The 19,520-nt window shown below is 39.6% G+C and overlaps 3 protein-coding genes across 6 annotated transcripts; 1 reads left to right on the forward strand and 2 right to left on the reverse strand.

The window, feature by feature from the left end:
* Positions 1-3,760: 3,760 nt before the first annotated feature.
* foxi3b (forkhead box I3b) lies at positions 3,761-8,217 on the reverse strand. Of its 4 annotated transcripts, none has more exons than XM_020593906.1 (3): positions 8,139-8,217; positions 5,155-5,704; positions 3,762-4,957 (listed from the first exon to the last, which is right to left on the reverse strand). In XM_020593906.1, the coding sequence occupies exons 1-3, from the start codon at positions 8,184-8,186 to the stop codon at positions 4,380-4,382; spliced, it is 1,176 nt and encodes a 391-aa protein (XP_020449562.1). In that variant the 5' UTR covers positions 8,187-8,217; the 3' UTR covers positions 3,762-4,379. The 4 variants fall into 4 exon arrangements, with proteins under 4 accessions (XP_020449555.1, XP_020449562.1, XP_020449547.1 ...); XM_020593891.1 differs by having other exon boundaries at positions 5,155-5,734; positions 8,139-8,213; XM_020593883.1 differs by having other exon boundaries at positions 5,155-5,740; positions 8,139-8,209.
* Positions 8,167-9,059, forward strand: syce3 (synaptonemal complex central element protein 3). Its single transcript, XM_020594008.1, has 2 exons — positions 8,167-8,279; positions 8,468-9,059. Exons 1-2 carry the CDS (start codon positions 8,174-8,176, stop codon positions 8,614-8,616), a joined length of 255 nt encoding a protein of 84 aa, XP_020449664.1. The 5' UTR covers positions 8,167-8,173; the 3' UTR covers positions 8,617-9,059.
* Positions 9,060-16,833: 7,774 nt separating this feature from the next.
* LOC109956633 (protein Wnt-8-like) lies at positions 16,834-19,468 on the reverse strand. Its single transcript, XM_020593919.1, has 6 exons — positions 19,135-19,468; positions 19,003-19,036; positions 18,788-18,917; positions 18,423-18,548; positions 18,129-18,271; positions 16,834-17,487 (listed from the first exon to the last, which is right to left on the reverse strand). Exons 1-6 carry the CDS (start codon positions 19,206-19,208, stop codon positions 16,942-16,944), a joined length of 1,053 nt encoding a protein of 350 aa, XP_020449575.1. The 5' UTR covers positions 19,209-19,468; the 3' UTR covers positions 16,834-16,941.
* Between the last annotated feature and the right edge of the window lie 52 nt (positions 19,469-19,520).

Here is a 19,520-nt window from a genome sequence, read left to right on the forward strand (position 1 = left end):
ATTCTATCTAATTATCAGTTACATTTTCACTGAGCCCAAATAACACCCCTGACCTAGCCCAATACTGCATCAGGACAGCTGTGACAAAACACAGTCAATGTGCCATCAGTCAGTAAAGGAGCGAATGGAATGAAATGGAAAACAAAAAATAAGAGAGGATTACATAACTAGATGCTTCCAGTTTCTTAGATCCCCCCTTTAGCTTTGCAGATGTCCAGTAAGACACACAGTATACACTTTATTCCCCCCTTCTTCCCCTCCCTCACTCCAAAACCCTGTTCATATCACCATGTTTACTGCATGTTGACATGGCAAATATTTTAGGGTGAAATAGCAATGATTCATATATACACACATTGCACTCTGTGTTTGTCTTTAAACTTCTCTTTTGCCCAAATCGTGTATATAAGCCATGTTTAAGAAGAAGAGATCACTTGCTGCCTAATTCTCTGGACTCTGAGACACTGGGATCCACTATTTTACAGAGAAGGAGTTGCTGCATTTATATGCTGTTTTGTGGAAAACCTTTATGGGACATGGGCAAACTAGGACTTTTTCTGTGGACTATGAATGCTGGATTTTGGTGATGGCAACGTGTCACATGTCTGAGAATTTAGGCACTGCGGAGCTTGTATTACTGAACAATGTTATTAGGATCAGTGGTATTTGACTGTACAATTTCTAAGTCAAACTTTGGAACATTTTCAAAGTAAGAATTTCATGTGTTAAACTGTTAAAAGCCACCAGGTACAAACCATAATCTAACAAGTGTTCATATTCTAGCATTTTCCACTGACCTCTAATGTGTAGAAAAAAGAAAAGGTTGTTCAGTGACTTCCAGACTAAGGGTAAGGTACCTTATTCCTTTTATCACCTGTATGTGTGTGTCAGGAGTGTGTGTAGATGTTTACACAAAACAGCAGCGGTGGAGCACTGGGCATGACGACATGCCTCCAGGCTTGACGTTCTGCTGCCGTTTACTAAACAGCCTTGATAAGACATGACTGTTTTAGTAAATACAGAAGGCGCGTGTGTTTGTCCTTGTGTGTTTTGGGTTAATTTTGTACCAGGACAGTAGCTTTCCATTTAAGTAGCAGTTATCCAGACTGAAGGAGTATATCCCCTCACTTTAGAGGAATCAACTTGGACAGATTTGTTAAATGTCAGACTTTATCCACTACACTGTGAGGTTTGAAATCTTGTGTAAACTGGTTTAATTAGTATTTCAGGGTTGTTCTTACAAAAACAAATCCCTTATACATAGCAGCTTTGGTGTAATTGTTCTTTCTTTGAGTTTATATTATAAACACCACACACTTGTAATCCCCTGCACTGCATGAATGTGTACACACATGCACGTACACATAAATGAATAGAGTAGATGCATATATGTGTGTCTGTGGGCACGCTCCGTTAGTCCGACAGGTGTGTGGAAGACTGCCACGAGCCAGGTGGCAGGTGGAGATGAGGATTTATAGATTTTAATTGTATCACTCTGTTGAGCAATAATTCTACTGCCTAGGGCAAAGAAGGTCCATAGCTACACTAATGTGATTGACGGACGCTGTGCTGGGTATCCCTGAATCACAGTGTGTTCCACATTACGTGTATATTTGCTTTCCCCACATCACAACTTAATTTTCATAGCTGATCAGTTTCTATCCAAGTGTTAACTGTACTCTCTACTGAGACAAGATAAAGACAGTTGAGAAGAAATTCCAGGAGGAAAAACATGAGACAGACAAGTTGGAAATCAGTGGTTAATTGTACAAATCCAAGAAAAAGAAAATCCAACAAGCTCCAGGATATCAAAGTGTACATTGTGTTATGAATTTCAATACAAACAAATTGAAATCCCTCAGCTTTTATCATTTCTTATGTGAAGAGATTCATCTGGAAGAACACATTGTCCCCCCTGACCTTGTCATCCCCATCCATAGAGTGATTAATGGTTACAAATTTACATTGATCTGAAACTGGCTGAATGAGACAGAAGAGAGTGATGTCTGCTGTTACTGAAATCTCCAAGAAAAAAGTCCTATAATGTTTCTGTTGGCAAATACACTCTGGCAAAGCAAAAGGCCACCCCACTGTACTGTTACTGTATTAAGTATCATTCCTCTCCCCTCTTCTCTGCTTATCTCCTGCTTCTTTCTTTCTCTCCTTTTTATGCTGCTGATCCACTCTATAAAAATAATATCTGCAGGAAAAGATAGTCTACTGTATATTCTATTTTCATATGAATTTGGCACAGTCATGACTTCATTAATGAATCATGATGCTTATGGCACAGCATAAGGCAGGACATTTCACAGAGTTAAATCAGATATGCAAGCAAGGCTGACACAACCAATAAAGTAGGACTTCATGCAACCTCATGGCTTCTTTTAAAATCGGTTATGCAAATTTTGACAGGTTGACCTCCTACAGTAACCTCCAACCAGTAATGTTCTTTTTCATTAAAGCCAATGGATCGGGGTCTGAAGTGTGTACTTTCTTTCTTTCTTTCTTCCTGTGTTTAGTGTAAATGACTGTCATGCTGCCTGTGTTTCAGGGTAAATAAAGGCCTAAGGCTGACACCAATAAAAGTGTCTATATTTATCTAAATAACGTTGTTCAGGACAATTAAAGAACACAATAAAAGTCAATTAAAATAATTGGCAAATTTTATACTATACATTTAACCAAATCTGGATATTAAATTAAGTACAGCGGAAAATGGCTATTGCTAATTGTTTGAGTTTTGTTAATTATTAAGTTAGGCCAAAATTTACAATTTGGCAGAGTAATCATGGACTCATTATAATGTCTTCCAAGTGTTGCAATATGAAATGTAAAGTATGATTTTGTATTACTATATGGACTACTATATCAAGACATACAGGAGACAACAACACATGAATACATCAGAATTTACTGTATAGATTCTTATTGCATTGCATGTGAGAGATTTGCATTACTATTCCATTTTACAAATGTACTTTACAGTTGCAGATCAAACAATACTGTTCTGTAATCTTTATACTGACACAATTATTATTTTTCTGTTACCCTACTTTTTATGCTTTATATATTTTGTTTTCAATGCATACTACATATTACTGACCTGATTCTTTCTTAAGAATGGCAGTCACAAAAAAAAGAAAAGTAAGTTTCTTTATACACTGCAAACCCAGTTTCTGTACATATAACAATAAAGCTGCTTACTTAAAGCTGTTTACTTACCTACTGCTTGTACAGTTTTGACTCTCCATTGTTGGACGACTATATCATGGTAAAATTTGTCCATGTTCATAGCATGAATTAACATGCTATGAAGTGTGTTGAGTAGTTGTATTTACAATTGTTCCCTCTCCCCTAACAAAACTGCCAGCATCTAGTCAGCAGTATCTGTAGATAGAGTAGATGGTGTGATAGAGAGGGGTTTCAGTGTTTAGTGTAGCAAAGAGCGACAGCATGGGAACGTGGATTTTCACGGTTTAGAAGAATCAGTTAACATTCTATCACACAAAGATCAGGTTTCACTGACATGCAAGTTCTATAGCAGGCATCGCTGCTTTTTATTATTATTATTTAGCTTTTTTTTCTCTTTCTCTTATGTTTTGTGGTGCAGTAGTATAAGAGAAACCATATAGCTATTTGCTCCTGAACAACAACCAATCAGTTTATTCTCTTTAAAATAAAATGAAAAAAAAAAATGCAAATTGAAAATTCTGAAACCTTTTATTCATATCAAAAACCAACATTTATAGCATACATTAAGAATGCATTTTGTACTATGACATTTGCACCAACAAGCCAACTATGTAAATGGATAACATTACACAACATGTATTTACAAAGTACACATATGACTTTTATATCAAGACTATAGGGTCATCATATTGTCTAGTGATAGGACTAAAACCAGTTTAATTATTACCTATTACCTACGTAACCACCGCACACTACATAGACAATAGTGTGATTTAACTATTGTATAGGTGGAACCATCAAAGAATTGCAGATGGCAGTCGAGAATGGGCTGATGTCAGCAGATCAGATCTAGGATTTGTTAATAATGAGTCAGATCTGATATGGACTAGCTCTGGTTAGAATAAAAGCTGACCAAGGCCTGATAGCCAAGCTGACTACAGTGATGCTTGTAGTCTGCTGTGTCTGACTCAGCTGTTTCTGTGGGAATCAGAGCTGTTTTACTCTGTTGTCACACGCTATAGTGATCTCAACTGTCTAAGTCAGCGCAAACATAATCTGTGTGTTTGTGTGTATGTGCATGTGTATTGTCTTTCACAGAACAGAACCTCTACAAGACAAAAGTGACCAAACAGGTACAAAGAAAAGAGTCTTTTCAAACCAAACATTTCACCCCTAATGTCTTATTACAGATCTGTGCCCTCACGGTGATAGATGATTCCGGTTGAGCCCAGTGTAGGGTAGAAATGCCCACTGGACCCATTGAACTGGTTGAGGATGGGGCTAGTGTACCCTAAAGAAGAGTGAGTAGGTGATGAGGAGAGAATAGGGGGAGCTGGCACTTGTGATACCCACTCTGGGGCGCCGGAGCTAGAGGAGTAGCTACTGAAACTTCCAGGCTGTGTGGATCTGTGAGGGCCATCTAAAGGAAGGTTAATAGGCAGTGGCCTGCTTAACCCATCACCCCCCACCTCATTCGTTCCTCCAGAGCTCACGCCAGACATCTCGGATAAGAAGCTGCTCAGACACGGTGCAGGGCCTGACGACGAAGGGGAGGGGATCCTTTCTGGTGTAGGGTCGATGTCAAGAGCAGGGTTACCAGAATGTTTGGGGCTGCCTCTCTCACTGTCACCTGAATCTGGAGCCCCGGGACTGCCATCACCAGTGGAGAGGGAGTCAGACTTTCTCTTTCTTTTGCGGCGGAAGTTTCCATTATCAAACATCTTTTCACAGTTTGGGTCAAGAGTCCAGTAGTTGCCCTTTCCTGTGATATCAGAGTGAACAGTCAACAAAACTGAATTTAGGTTTGAAAAATAAACTTTAAGCTTTACAATATGCAGCACACATTTAAAACACAATTCATTCAAAATGAAATATCATTGAACTGTGAATGGAAATTTTAAAAACTGCTTGCATAATCACTTGCTTGTTAGATAAAGCCATGAAAAACATTTTTATTACCTGGATCATCTTCATCTCTGGGCACTTTTTTGAAGCAGTCATTGAGTGACAGGTTGTGTCTGATGGAATTCTGCCAGCCTGCTTTACTCTTGTTGTAGAAAGGGAAGTTGTCAGCGACATACTGGTAAATTTGACTCAGTGTCAGTCTCCTGTCCGGTGCTCCGTGGATAGCCATGGCAATGAGAGCGGAGTAGGAGTACGGAGGCCTGACCAGCTTCATCAAGTCTTCTTGTGAGGGAAGAGAGAACCAGCTCAGCTCTCCTCCAGGACCCCCAGCTCCAGCCGGACCTAAGTAAGGCCTCTGCATGCCATAGTGCTGAGGAACAAAGGGAGGGCCGGGGTTTCCTGGCGGGCCGGTGGTAGCCAGATACGATGGCGTGTTGATCCCGGCGCTGTTGAACCAGAGGTAAGGGTTTGGGGGAGGGGTGGTGTAGTCACTCAGGTCGTAGGAGGTCGGCGCAGTACGTTGAGGACTTGGCAGTGAAGGTGGAGGGTAGTAACAGTCACTGTACATGCTGAGCTCAGGAGGTTCCTGGCCAAGGTTGGGGAACTGTGGGCCACACCGAGGAGGAGATTGACCCTGGGTCTCAAATGAAGACATTGTCACCTCTCAGAATCTCTTGCTGTCCTTCCTATCTATGCCAAACTCTATCTGTGATGATTTTGTCTGCCCCCGAAAGTCCTGTTCTGGTTCAGGCCTTTGAACATAAGCTGATTCAAATGAGGGTCTCTAGGCTTCCAGTTTTCAGGCTACTCTTCTCCACCCCTTTCTTGTCCGTTTGCCCTTGCTTTATGTCAAGATGTCACCTGTCATACCTGCTTTATCTGTTTCCCTGGATACGCCCCCAGTCTCTTTTGATTGGTTGTGTTCTCAGGTGAGTACTCTGTTACTGCTTTTTCTCTCTCTCTCTCGCTCTCATTTTTTCCTTCTGTCAGCTAATCCAGTTCCTCCTTAGGGTTTGTTTACACTCAATTAAATAACTTTCCACTCAATCTGCTCTTCAAACATTGATTGAGTTCGGTCATCTGTAATATTTTTTGATGGTTATGATGATAATTTAAACTGACTGACAGGAACTATTTATTTAGCTGGTCTGTTTAGATTAGAATTTGTAATCATTTTCCCTACTGCATGTTAGTTCTGCTATCATGGGCAGCTTATTCCTTTTTTCTGCAGTACCAACAAATATTTTTGTGAACACCCTAGATTTAATTATTGTGGATAGGCCTATATATACCATTTACCATATTTTCTGTAGATCCTGAGCCACAAGTATAAGGCAACATTATGTCAGGTTTAGAGGTTTACATTAGGGGTCGTCTCCCCACTGGAAGGTCAGCGGTTCAATTCCTGTTCTCCCCAGTCCAGGTGTCAAAATGCCTTTGGGCAAGACACTAAACCCCAAGATGCCCCTGATAGCCAGAGCAGTGACAGTGCTGCCATCAGTGTATGTATGTGTACACAGATGGCTGCCTTGGTTCTTACTGGATAAAAATTCCTTGTGTGTAACAAGCCCAGAAGTATTTGTTTTTAGATATACTGATCTGATTTATAAGCAAAAGCTGTAAAATGGTGTTTCTCATTTGGCAATGTGTTCATTAGATTATTAATATTTTAAAATTAAAAATAATGTTATTTTACAAACAAAGTCACTTATTTAGTAACATGGTGCCATTTAAGCCCATGTGTGTTCCAAATAAACTCACATTATGGCTTACTGATCAAATATAAAATTGTATTGCTTTCAAAGAACAGCAACAGGTTTACTCAGTAATATCTCAGGACTTCATTTCTTGTAATTTCTTTTTGTAAAGGGTATATATCTCTTTGTGATTTCTCCAGAAAAAGGGCCACCACCCTCTAGTTTAGCCTAGAAAAAAATGACACTCAACATCCATAAACTTCTTCACCACAGAATCTAAGTGTTGTTTGGGTTTCTGTCCAGGGATTTCATGACATACTGTCTCTCCCTGTGTATCTTTTCTCTTAATTTCATTTGATAGATAGACAGATAGATATACTGTATTTAAATTAAGAGGCACTGTCAAACATAGACTCATAACCGTATTTTTTTCTGACCACAAGAACCACTGAAGGGACCATCCAGCTACCTTCCAGGAAGTGTGGGACACATATAACTGAACCCATAAAGGTTCTACATAGTTTAGTCAAGACCCCTGAACACCGAGGTTTTGTTGTGAATTTGTGTGAGATCCCCTGAGAGAGCTTGCACATGGGTAGGTGTAACTCAGTGATGGAAAATATAAAATAAAATAATCAGTTACTTACCCTAGACTATTTTTGAGCCAATTCAAATGTAGTTAGTGTAATATGTGAAGGGCTAAACTGTTTTCTTTGAGCTAAAATTATTCCATAATTTCTCATAGGTCCCATACCTCAAATTATTATTTTTGATAACAGGTATATCAAATTCTTGCCTATAAAGTGTTGATAACTTAGGTTGTTTTCCACTGTGTTTACAAAATATGGGTACCCTGTGAAAAGTGTCCTGAAAAATCACAGGAAGTTGGCCTGTACCATTTGTATTATACCCCGCGAAATGATTTACCGTTGTCGTTACCGCGAGAACTTCCCAGTGGTATGTAAAACGGTTGACAAACTTTTAGAAGAAAAGGTTTCTACCGTAAGTTTTCCATATATTAAAATTAAATAATGATTGCACGGCAATTTATGGCTAATTAATATTTTAGCGAATATATGTAAATATCATTAGATATTGTTGTTCTTGACAACTGGCTAACGTCAATTAGCCTAATTTTTATATAAACCCATGCTAATTTTTCCCCACACAGCCTAGCTAATGTCAACGCCGTAAGCTAACTCGCGAATATGTATCATTTATCTGCTTTTAGTGCCGTGACAGTCGAACGTCAGGAGGGGCTTGGTGCCGTTAGCTAACGTTGGTGACTTTTTTTGCAATTACTTTACAGCTATATTTTTCTGGAAAAAAAAAATCACTTACAGCAGGTAAAGGCCATTTGCCGGTTTGCAATTTAGATGGCCAATTCATCGTCGCCCCCCGAGCTCCCGCAGGACAGTGACGACGTCTTGGAGCTGAACAAAGATTTAGAAAGGATTATTGAAGACACTGAAAATATATCGGGTATGTAACTACACGTTGTCATTTCATTGTAGCATGATTTAAGAAGACTTTGTGTAAAGTTAGGCTTAACGTTACAGTAAATTGAGGTTTGAGATATCTTCGGCGTGAACATTTAATTTGGTGTTAAGTCTAACACAACTGCGTGATACCTGCGTTTTCACTCTCGTTTATTCTCTTTCCACCTGTAGTCCAGCTGACCTGGATGGCTTATGATGTGGTGGCACTGCGGACCAGGCCGGAGCTCGGGGCCTCTATGAGCAAACTGGAGGAAGCCTATCACAGATGCAGAGTTGCAGTCTGTGGAGACCGAGACCAGGAGCTCAATGAGTACAGATGAACCAGCTGCCACAAAACTAACCCAGATGTAATATAGCCAGAGCTTTCAGTTCATCAGTGCTGCGTTGAGGTTAGGCTATGACAGCAGCGTTAACCTTTAAATATAACTGTTTTGTGTGTTGAACATACTATTGCAATTGCTGTAGTACAATTTTTCTCTGGGGTATTTGGAAGGAGACTTGCTTCTGTTCTCTGTATGTCTGACTATTATAATTCAGAAACGATTTTTTTATTCAGTAAGATACAGACCACATTTCTTTGGTAGTTATCAGGTAATATGAGCATGGCCTGAAAATATTGGTTGTTTTATAGTTACTATAAAATGTCAACTTTTGACCTGTCCCATGCCAAATGAGAACACAATGTGACTACAGTATCTCTGGTTTTGTTTCTTGCAGTATTTTTAGCAAATGGAAATGACTTGGGAATGAGACCTAGTCACAAGAAGCAAGAGAGAGGGACAGAGCATACCAGTTGTGACAGGATCTTTAAGTTTCTATGATAACATTTAGGAGGAAGATTTACCATTCCTTTGGCAGTGTGTATACTTAAACAGATGCCACACAACACAAGCTCAGTAATCTGCTTGTTTATCAATTATTTATCACTCTTTTAGAATGTGCCACATTAAATGTCATTGCTGCTTTGCCTTCTGAATTTAGTTCTAACCTAAGTTATACTTCTACTGGCAATGTTAAACACTTGTATTAGCTTATACAGATCTATAGCTATTCAGAGGTTAACCGAGGTTATATTAACATTGTTAACAGTAATAATTAATAATTATCTGATGCAAAATCTTAATGTGTTCTGACCTGTTGGCCTGTTAAATTGAATAAATAAAAAAATGAAATGAGAATGTGTTCTGCTTTTTTATTTCTTTATTTTAATCCAGAGCACAAAGAGATCAGGAGGCATGCACACCCAAAAAGCCTTCTTTTATTATTTTTATGTCTGACATATAACTGCAGGAAAAAACTAACAAAAAACAAGAGCAGGCTTGTCTAAGCCCTTGATTTGTTTATTTAGTACTCTTGTTACTTTATGTTTGACTTTTAGTTGGGGTATAATGTCAGCATTCAGAGTTGCAATTCAGGTTTGTTACATTTTGTGTATGGCATATGAAAGTTGACATAACCTTTTATGTTTTTATGTAATTATTTTTCAGATGGAAAACACAGACATAATTGCAGAACAAACCACATCCACTACCTGCACTGATCTGGAAAACATACTGAAAGAGCTGGACTCCTTGTCTGACTGCATGGCTCAACTGACATGTACGTTTGACTGTTTATCTCCATCTACTCACTATACACTTCCAAAATGTCAGTAAACATAAATTATAACAGGTAAGATGATCTTGGTGATTGATTTGCAAGTATGCAAAGCACCTGATATAACTGCTACCCTAGATCTGAAATGTGATAGCAAAAGTGGATTCTTGAACACCAACTGCTGCACAACTTAGCCTTGCTTGTAGATGTCAGTGGTGCACAGTTACACGATACTACATAACATCTGTCAGATCACACTCAGTGGGTAAATAGGTGTAACTTAAGGGATTTTATACACAGGCATTCAGGCCATTTGATGTGAGGCTTGATGTCGCAATTTCTATTTTTTGCCAGAGGGGATAGACGTGGGCAAAGAGGCAGCCAGAGGAGTCTTCTCACTGTGTATTCTAACTTTATGATAACTATCAGCTCACTTTAATAGCCCAAAGCCTAGAAACAAACATTACAGGTTGTTATATATTAAACTTTGTAAATGAAGGAGTTGTGATACTGTGACACTTGATGCTCTCTTACAGTTTTGCAGTTTATTATTTTGACATGTAGTATATAAAAAGTTAACGCACCACATTTTGTCCTAAGAAAAAATGACCAGACATGATGAACAGATGTCAATCAAAAACAATTTTGAAAGCTGTTTGTTTCACTGAGTACAAACAAAGATCTGATACCAACTGTGATTTAGTTTTTGTATTGTCTCACCTTTGTCCTCAAATTAATTTAATTAATTTTGCAGCTGTGAGTAGCTGCTCTTTTTTCATTGTGCATTGAATTGTGAACAGTCCATCAACACCACCATCACTCAAAAATCAGTCTGATTTAATGAAATCAGACATTTTGGTATGTATATTCAAAACCTGGTTGTAATTTGTGTATAGAAAACAATCTGGAGATAACTTGTCTCATTATTCTGATTGAGTTTTTGTGTTATATGAATAAATACTAGTGCTGCTTTGAAATAGAGAAAATAGAGCAGAATGTATCTTATCTACACCATCTTTTGGTGTGGAATATTATATATTCTGAAATGTGACTTTGGACATCTTAGACTTAAGGCAGTTGCAAAATGAGGCATTTGTTTCCTGTCTGCAGTGCGAACCCAGCTGAGGCAATGTGATCTGATTGTTTGTGTTGGCTGCCCCGACAAGCTGGCATTTCTGAAAAATCCAAGAGGCACCGAAGCAGTAACCCCCAGCTTGACCTGAAACTGACACATAAAGAACCAAGGTAATGCTGTGCATCTGGAAAGCATACTATAGTTTAATAAAATGTTCAGTTCTTTTCTCCTATTTACTAAATTTACAAGTGAAAGTGCCATTCAAATTATCTAACAAAGACCTTTGTGACCTTTTGTAAATATTGTGACATTTGGATGTTCCTAAAAGGCTTCAGAACAACCTACACATATGCATGTGCACCAGTTAGCATACAGAAACAGGGACAGATGCAAACACACACATTAAACTTGGTGCTGGTACTGGTCAATGTCCCACAGGGTGCAGCAGACAACACCAGCTCTGTGCTTCAGAGCTCTGGTTTGTGGCATCAATGAGCAGCATCGGGGTGTGTGTGTGATGGGTAATCATCTCCTTTACCCCAGGGAAACTCTATAGTACAGCAGCACACAAAAAAGATATTAGGAACCTAATGATGCAGCGTAGCACATGTCAGACACTCCCCTGAGGTGAGCCACAAGATGTCACCTTTTCAGTTTACTTTGAGTGAACATGCTCACGTTTTCTTCTCGTTTTAACAACGTAGAGAATGGTATCATCGCTTTCAGTTTACCTTCGTGTTGCGGAGGCCAGTGCCAAGGGTGTAGGAGTTGCCTTGGTTACGGATCTGAATGTTGTAAACCTTGTCTTGTTTCAACAGCATGAGGGTGTAGGGGTGTTCGGCAAAGCCTTTTGAGCTGTCCCTCACCACAAATGCCCCATCCTTAATGGCATAAAAGGGGACAGATCCACAAACATAGACAGACATACTCAGTCAGATTAGCTTGATATTACAAATAAAATCTAGGGAAATGTCAGTTGCATGTTTGTGTATATATATGTATCTCTGCTCCAGAAGCAAAGAAAAAGAAGAGGCAGCACCTGACCTTGTTCACGTTTTTGAGAGCAGCTTCAGCTTCATGTCTGGTTATCTTTCCTCCATACCACATGGGATCCAAATCCTGGATGCACTATCAAACAGTCATAGTAAGGACTAAACAGACACCCTTTCTTCTCATTTCTCTTTTAAAATGTCAGAAATGTCTTAATTGCTGTTCAATAAAGCAGGTATTTTTAATTTCCAAGTGATGCAATTTCTTGAGTTATCACAATAGATTTGAGTCCTTATTGTTGTGTAGCCTACTTGTTACAACATCGCCATCTGCTGGTCAAAGTATGTGATTGCAGAGAAAAGCTCACTCTTAACGGTATTTGTGTCCTCCAGTTTGCACAATATACACAGGGGGTGTACATTGTGGGTTAATTGTGATTCCATTTTTGATTCTCACCTTTCTTGTTTCTGGTAATGAATTCCTAACACAGTCTGTTGGCACTGGAGGGCATGGTATGAGTTTACTTGCTCTGGGAAGAGACAGATGAACTAGAAGATCATTACCCAGAGTGAAAAGCTTGCTGCTATTATAAATTGTTCAGGTACCTGTTGGACACATCTGTGGATATGGGGGGTTGGGGTGGACGGCGCTTGCTGGTGAATGATCCAAGCAGCTTGTTAGCGATGCCCTCTGGTGGACAGTATAGGATAAGGATCGTAGGATAATCACCTTTATTGGCCAAGTATGTTGCACACAAGGAATTTGTTACAGGTACAGATGGCAGCCATTTGCGGTGCCAACTCAACCGATGGCTCTAATCATCGGGGGTATGAACAGTTAAAAATATAAAAGTTATATTGAGCCAAGATTGTAACACTTGCTGCTGAACTTTTGTAACCACCCTAAACACCAGTTAATAAGTAATACATACTTGATTTTGGAAGGTCTGTCTGGAATGGGCCAGGCTGTAGCTTCTTGCTCATGTCACTATGCACATTAATGTTGCTAGCTGTTCTTAATGCAAAAAAAGACAAGAAGAAAAGACAAGAAACCCTTAAAAATCAGCAAAATCAGTGTTGTAATTGTGGAGTAATGAAATGTACAGTGACCTGGAGGTTTTAAAGGTCTCTGAGGAGTATGGTTCATTCTTGGGCTAGGCAGTGGAGGTTTTGAGATCCTTTCACCAGGGGATAGATCAAGAACAGGCTCTTCTCCCATACAAACACAGCAATAAGTTAGAAACATGAACACAGTTCTACTCTGTAAGTATGTAAAGTGAAAAGCAGCTAATATAGTGACATGGTTTTTGATATGACTGCCTTTCTTTGTGCATAGAAGTTTTGCCCTGGTTGCTTTCTTACCTGTGGAGTGACACTCCATAAGTTTACCCCATCTCGGTGGTTCAGGTGGCCTCACTATGGCAGCACAGGCCAGTGGCTCATTGTTGCGTTGTTGCTTAGATGTTTGTGGTTCAGTCAGAGCACAGCTGTATCTGTCTCCTTCTTCATGGTCCAGACCTTCATAGTCACATTCACTTTCACTTCCCTGTACATAGTCCAGACATGTAAGTAATGAGAAGTGTGTAATTATACTTGTGTTCCATGCTGCATATTAAGTAACTTTTTTTTTTTTTATTAATCTTAACAATTGACTTAGTTTGTAATAAAAAAAAGTGGAGAATTAAATGATAGCTTGTACGTACAAACTCATCGGAGTCCCACTGTTCTTCAAATGCTGTTTAGGGACACAATACAAAATAGTATCAGGGCTGTGAAATATAATATAAATAGCGTATTTGAATTGAAATGTTGTTTACCTTGTTTTGGATAACTTTTTGCCTTTGATCTGCACGAAAAATAATATGAAAGTACTACTTTGTTGTTCAGTAGGTTACACATTCAGTAGAAGTTGTAAAATAAAAATTATTTAGTACTTTGAGTCAGAGGCCCTCCTCTGCTCCCCGTTGTTGATTTCAATCTGGATCTTAGCAATTAGTCTATAAAAATAAAAATGTGTTAAAAATATATATTTTTTATTATTACAGTACTACTCTGCACGGCTACCGTTAATTGTGGCCCAAACTGCAATGAAAAGTAACTACGTACATTTACTCAATTACTGAAATTAAGCACAGTTTTGAAGTGTCTGTACTTCACATAAGTATTTCACTTAAACTACTTCATATATAACTTCACTGCATTTAAAATAATGAACACAGTAATGCCTCAATTATTATAATCCAGTAATACGATAGAGCTGCTTCAGCCTAACGTAGATTGTATGATATCAGAGAATTGATGCATTGTCATACATGGCCACAATAAAACCTTATCCCTAAACAGACTTTGGCTGATGGATTGTTTCAATATTTTTGATTAGAAAACTGTTGTCAATAAAAGTATTTCTAATCAGACTTACGGACGATAAAGGCCCGGAAACACTTGGAGGTCACAGTCGGTCATTTGCTGCATGATGTAGAAGTGAATATTGTCAAAAATAGAAACAAGACACGTAAAGACGTGCTGATGTTTAGATAGATTTACCAAGAACTGTGCTCCAGTTGTGCTGCCCTTCATCACTACTTTGTCACAACCTGACAACTTAAGCTGAGGAGATAGCACACACTTACACATACACATTGCATAGGGCTTGGTTGCTTTATTTATTTATTTATCATGTTAACATGCAACATGTCAGGTGTATAATTACCTTAGCATGAAGAAGTAAACTATAGGACTATCACAAAACATAGAAAAACTGCCAGCCTCGGTGTGAAGTAATGTATTTGACACTCACCTTCCTCATGTAGTCAGCGAGACTTTGTGCATTCCATCCCATCACCTCCACTTTCGAAGGAAAACTATTTAAACTCATGTTTTCTCTTGCAAATATCTACTGAAAAAGAACTTTCTGACTTTGCAGTGAGCTCACCAGACTGTTACTCTTAAATCTTCATATTCAGCCTAACTTTAAAACTTAACATTTAGAGCGACCATTCCCCCATTAAAGACGCCTACATGTCATTTGTCATCTTCCTTCACATCTAATGTGTGAAAGACTTCAAAGTGTCAGTGCACAAAAAGGACTTGACATATTTATTTTAAGAGTGTACACACACTGCAGAGTCTCTAAACATAGAGCCTGCTGAGTTCCTGTCACACGAATGAAGGTGTTGAGTCTGTTTTAACTCATGTGTCTAATTCATGGCCTGTTGTGTTCTCATACATGTTTTTTGTTCTAATTCATAGCATGGCATTGTTGGAGGCAGTCTCAGGTCCCAGCTGCAGTTTGTCCTGTATATCAGGCCTCACACCCAGGTGAGAGAGGAGGGCGGTGGGAAATAAGCGGTGATCAGTCATGCTCAGATCCCCCTAGACCTCCAGGCATGTCTGGGAGAATGCAGGAGCCCTCCTGGGGGGTCCTTGCGGGAGATCACCCCCTTCCCCCTGTTGTCGTCTTTCTGGGAAGCATGCCTCCCGGTGAAACACGACTGTGGTGGAGAAATCAAAGCAACTGATGTGTGTTAAATCGGTGTAAGTTCATGTTCAGAAAAGTACATTGCTTCAAAAATATTGTTAAAAATGTCAATTTTATAAAGCTGTAGAAGAACAAATACGTGGAAAGGACACTAAAGAATAAGCAGCGCTTTTTAGGGAAAAGATGGTTTATCAGCAAATGCTATTGGAAGGCTTGATGTTGTCAGAGCACAGCCAAGCAACAGCGTCATATGGGATCAATATGGAACCAATAATGTTCTCAGTGGAGAGCAGAGATAAGGGGTGGATTGGTGAGGGCCTCCAATGGGGTGAAACCTTTATTAACACAGCAGGACAGAAGGGGAAATGCAGGGCATCGCCAGAGGGAAACAGACAAATGGGGAAGGATGAGAGGGAGTGGTTTGGTCTTTGAGAGTGTAGTTTCACAGCTTCTCTGTCCTTTCTAAGACATGCTTGTGCCAGAGCCTCATCACTTCATTTTGTGGCATTTAGGTTTTCCATGTGTGGCAATGATGTTTTCTGTATTCACTATTTTGAGCTGATTTGTCCCATTTTAAACAGTACTGACTTGAATGGAAAAAGTACTTTTGGAGTGGCACTAGTTGATCTGCCGTAATAATGTAATGTTTCTTTATTATGTCATTTCCCTCAAATGCTTCTGTAGTAACCGGTCTGTAAAGAAACACTCCCCTTTCTGCTAGATTCTCCACCCCCCACACCAAGACATGGACCCCCTGATGAAGGTAATATCCATGCCATCACTCATTTGGCTGCAGTGGCAGATTTATGACACGTCCAGCTGAGAGGAAGATTTCTGGAGATACAGGGGGTAGAAGAAAGAAGGAGACAAATGAATAGCTCCTTCAGTCACAGATAGGCCAGTGGGCGGAGATGAGGCCTCTCTGAAACCTAATTACTTGCAAATTATAAGATTAGAAATTAACTTGCTTTCATGGTGGAATGTGACTGGCTTGTTTATAACTATTTATAACTGCCTTCTCATTGGATTTACTTTACTTGGATTTACTTGGTTTTTGGTTTGGTTTGGATTTACTTGGATTTATTTATTTTTAACTTAGCAGTGGAAATACTCCCCTGATTTGGCTTTCAAAGCTTCGCTGCTCAATACACGTTGACATCAAAGTGATAGTGGATCAACACCTTGTTTAGGTGTGAATGGCACCATGTTATCCATGTAATCCTCTGTTACGTGTATTCAGCCTATTCTTATTCTAATAGACACAGTTTGCGCGCCTTCTCATAAAATCCAATTAGCCTGGTATTTATTAAGTTATTGGATCCAATAAAACGTGACATTACGATTTTTTTTAAATCGTTTATTTTATTTAAGCAAAGAAAAATATTCATAAATAGACACTTGGGATTTATACAAAGTCAAAATTCAACGAGAAGTGCAAACAGACAACATTTTCATATAGGTCCCTAAACTTGCTTTGGACAGGTCACAGATCCCTGTACATGTTTCGTCATTTGGGTCCACGGTATCTCCGTCTGTCAGCACCTTCCCTCCTAGCGCACACATGTTTGACAACAACCTGAGAGCAGTCGTCACAGTTCACCTTGCAGCACCAGTGGAATTTGCAGTTGCAGCTGCTCACCACCTCTGTGCGCCTCTCTTCCACCCTCAGGCCGCACTCATGACATAGCCTGCGGCAGCTCCTCTTCTCCCACTGGGTTAAACCCTCTCCATGCTGCAGGCACTCCCGGCCTTCGGTACCGTACAGCCCCAGGCTGGTGTTCGTCCTGCAGTAGTCCGGGGAATCTTCCAAGTAGATGAGCTCTGTCTGGGCGATGCTGCCGACCGCGTCCGCGATGCCACCTCGGCTGTCCGCGCTGTTGCTGGCCCGCGTGCGCTTGTTGTCGATGTCCAGCTTTTGGGCCTGACTGTGCTTAATCTTCAAATAGTTGCCGATTTCTCTGAAATCAGACAGCTGTGTCCAGCAGGTTTGGACACTGCAGCTCTCAGACATGCCGTGACACCGGCAGATGCGCTTCATTGTCGCCTTCACGGCCTGGTGGAAACCAGGGAAAGTTAAAAACCAGTGATGGAAGAACTACTCAGATCCTTTACTTAACTAAAAGTGACAATACAATAGTGTAAAAATACTCTGTTGGAACTAAAGGTCCTGCATTGAAAATGTAACTTCAGGGTATTAGCATCAAAACACACTTAAAGTGCCAAAAGTTAAAGTACTCATTATGCAGAATGGAACGTTTCACATTAATGTATATCATGTCATTGTATTATAATTACTGATGTATTATTGTGTACATCACATTTAATATTACAGCTGGTAAAGAGTGGGTGGGGTTGGGGGTGTAGTTTAAACGTATACATTTAATTTGGATTACTGCTGGGTATATGGTGAATTTTCCACCATAGTTCAGTGAGGTCTGTATTTATGTGCTAATCTGGTTATGAGAAGTAACTAGTAACTAAAGTTATCAAAATAAATGTAGTAGAGTAAAAAGTACAGCATTTGCCACTAAAATGTAGTGAAGTCAAAGCATGAAGGAGAAAATGAAAGTACTCAAGTAAAGCACCGATACATTAAAACTGTACTTGAGTACATGTACTTTACTTAGTTGCTTTCCATCACTGTTAAATAAAGACGCCAGACAGACCAAATGTTTATGGTGTGAAGGAACGTACCAGCCGCCCTGCCTCATTGTTGTGCAGGTTAACAGCAGCCCTGGAGTCCTGGCCTGTCTCCTGCGCATCCACAAACTGTTTGGAAATCCTCTCCCCAAAGTCCACGTTAGCACTGCAGCCACCCCATAACCATCCACGACCACCTGGATACAAAATGTCACTTAAAATCAGATCACAACATCTAAAAGAAAATACCACGACTTTAAATGCTTATTAAGATTTATGTAAGGTCATAGCTTTTTACATATAAAGTCATATTCTAAGTAAAAGAATGATTTTTGCTGCGAGTCTCACCAATTTTCCCGTTCTTTGAGACATCACAGCCGCAGTTGTCGAGGTCTCCCAGGCTGCAGTTCCTGGTTAGAGTGTACATGACCCCCGCTGCACTGATGGCGTGGACGAAAGAAGTCTCCCTGGTGGCTGTAATTCAGAGGAAACAGAAAATGCAATGGGCATGGAATCTTCTAACATGACTTGAGTCATGCCAGCTGTTTCAAATAGAAGCAATAATTGACCCATAAACCAATAATTATTATTATGGGCAATTGTTGTTATTAAGATGATATAAAGGTAGATTTATAATTTTCTCGGCCCTTTAAAAAGTTGTAATGTTTCCCACAGATCATACAGACATGGAATTATTAACAATGTTAGCCTACCACGTCTGAGTCCTTTGAGCTGAATTGCGCCGTCGGGACAGTTCCATCTGTCCCAGGCAAACTGGTGTTTGCACTCCTCGATTCCGCTCTGTGTGCCCACCTGCACGCTTCTTGCATAACTGAGATACGCCTGCGGGGGAGGTTGTGACAGTCATTTCTTGACATCTGAATATTTTGAAATCCTTAACCAAGGACTCACGTAAATGTCTATTTACCTTGGGTCCCGTCATAAGAAGGTTACTTGCCACCCTGAGGAGAGGATAGCGAACGATAAAAAATGAGATCAGTTCATTTTAAGTCTCCACATGTATAAAAGATACAGGAAATTAGTGAATATAATCTCTTACCAAGCATGTGCCGGACAAATTTTGTATAAAAGAGGAAGAAGCCAAAATAATGAAAACACCATTTTCCTCATCATGGGAAGCTATCAAGAGAGCAGATCTAATTATTTTGACCTGGTGCGCTGCAAAATTCTCTTATATATGAGGAAAGAACAAATGGACCTGTTGTTCTTTGTCCCGAGAGAGCTGATTGGGTAACGGGTTCAGGAAACGCCTATATGCGCACTTCAAAGGAGACATCAGGCAAAAGTTGATTTTCTACCCGAAGACACCAGGGCACCAATATACAAGTAACTGAAACAATATTTTTGTAATTCACAAACTCGTATGAGCCATATGTTTTTAAATATTTATTATGTAACATTTTAATAAAAAAACATTCTTATATC

Source organism: Monopterus albus, unplaced genomic scaffold, assembly GCF_001952655.1.
Source record: "Monopterus albus unplaced genomic scaffold, M_albus_1.0 scaffold2.1, whole genome shotgun sequence".
Taxonomy (NCBI): Eukaryota; Metazoa; Chordata; class Actinopteri; order Synbranchiformes; family Synbranchidae; genus Monopterus; species Monopterus albus.

Bases quoted from the DNA above. Each gene is read 5' to 3' on its own strand.
- syce3 (XM_020594008.1), top strand. From the start codon at position 8,174: ATGGCCAATTCATCGTCGCCCCCCGAGCTCCCGCAGGACAGTGACGAC. The intron at 8,280-8,467 runs GTATGTAACTAC...TTCCACCTGTAG, and splicing joins AGACACTGAAAATATATCGG to TCCAGCTGACCTGGATGGCT.
- foxi3b (XM_020593883.1), bottom strand. From the start codon at position 8,186: ATGAATTGGCCATCTAAATTGCAAACCGGCAAATGGCCTTTACCTGCT. The intron at 5,741-8,138 runs GTAAGTGATTTT...TCTTCATTTGAG, and splicing joins GCAAATGGCCTTTACCTGCT to ACCCAGGGTCAATCTCCTCC. The intron at 4,958-5,154 runs GTAATAAAAATG...CTGATATCACAG, and splicing joins CAGAGATGAAGATGATCCAG to GAAAGGGCAACTACTGGACT.
- LOC109956633 (XM_020593919.1), bottom strand. From the start codon at position 19,208: ATGATGAGGAAAATGGTGTTTTCATTATTTTGGCTTCTTCCTCTTTTA. The intron at 18,918-19,002 runs GTAAATAGACAT...CCTCCCCCGCAG, and splicing joins TTCTTATGACGGGACCCAAG to GCGTATCTCAGTTATGCAAG. The intron at 18,549-18,787 runs GTAGGCTAACAT...TCTGAATTACAG, and splicing joins GCTCAAAGGACTCAGACGTG to CCACCAGGGAGACTTCTTTC.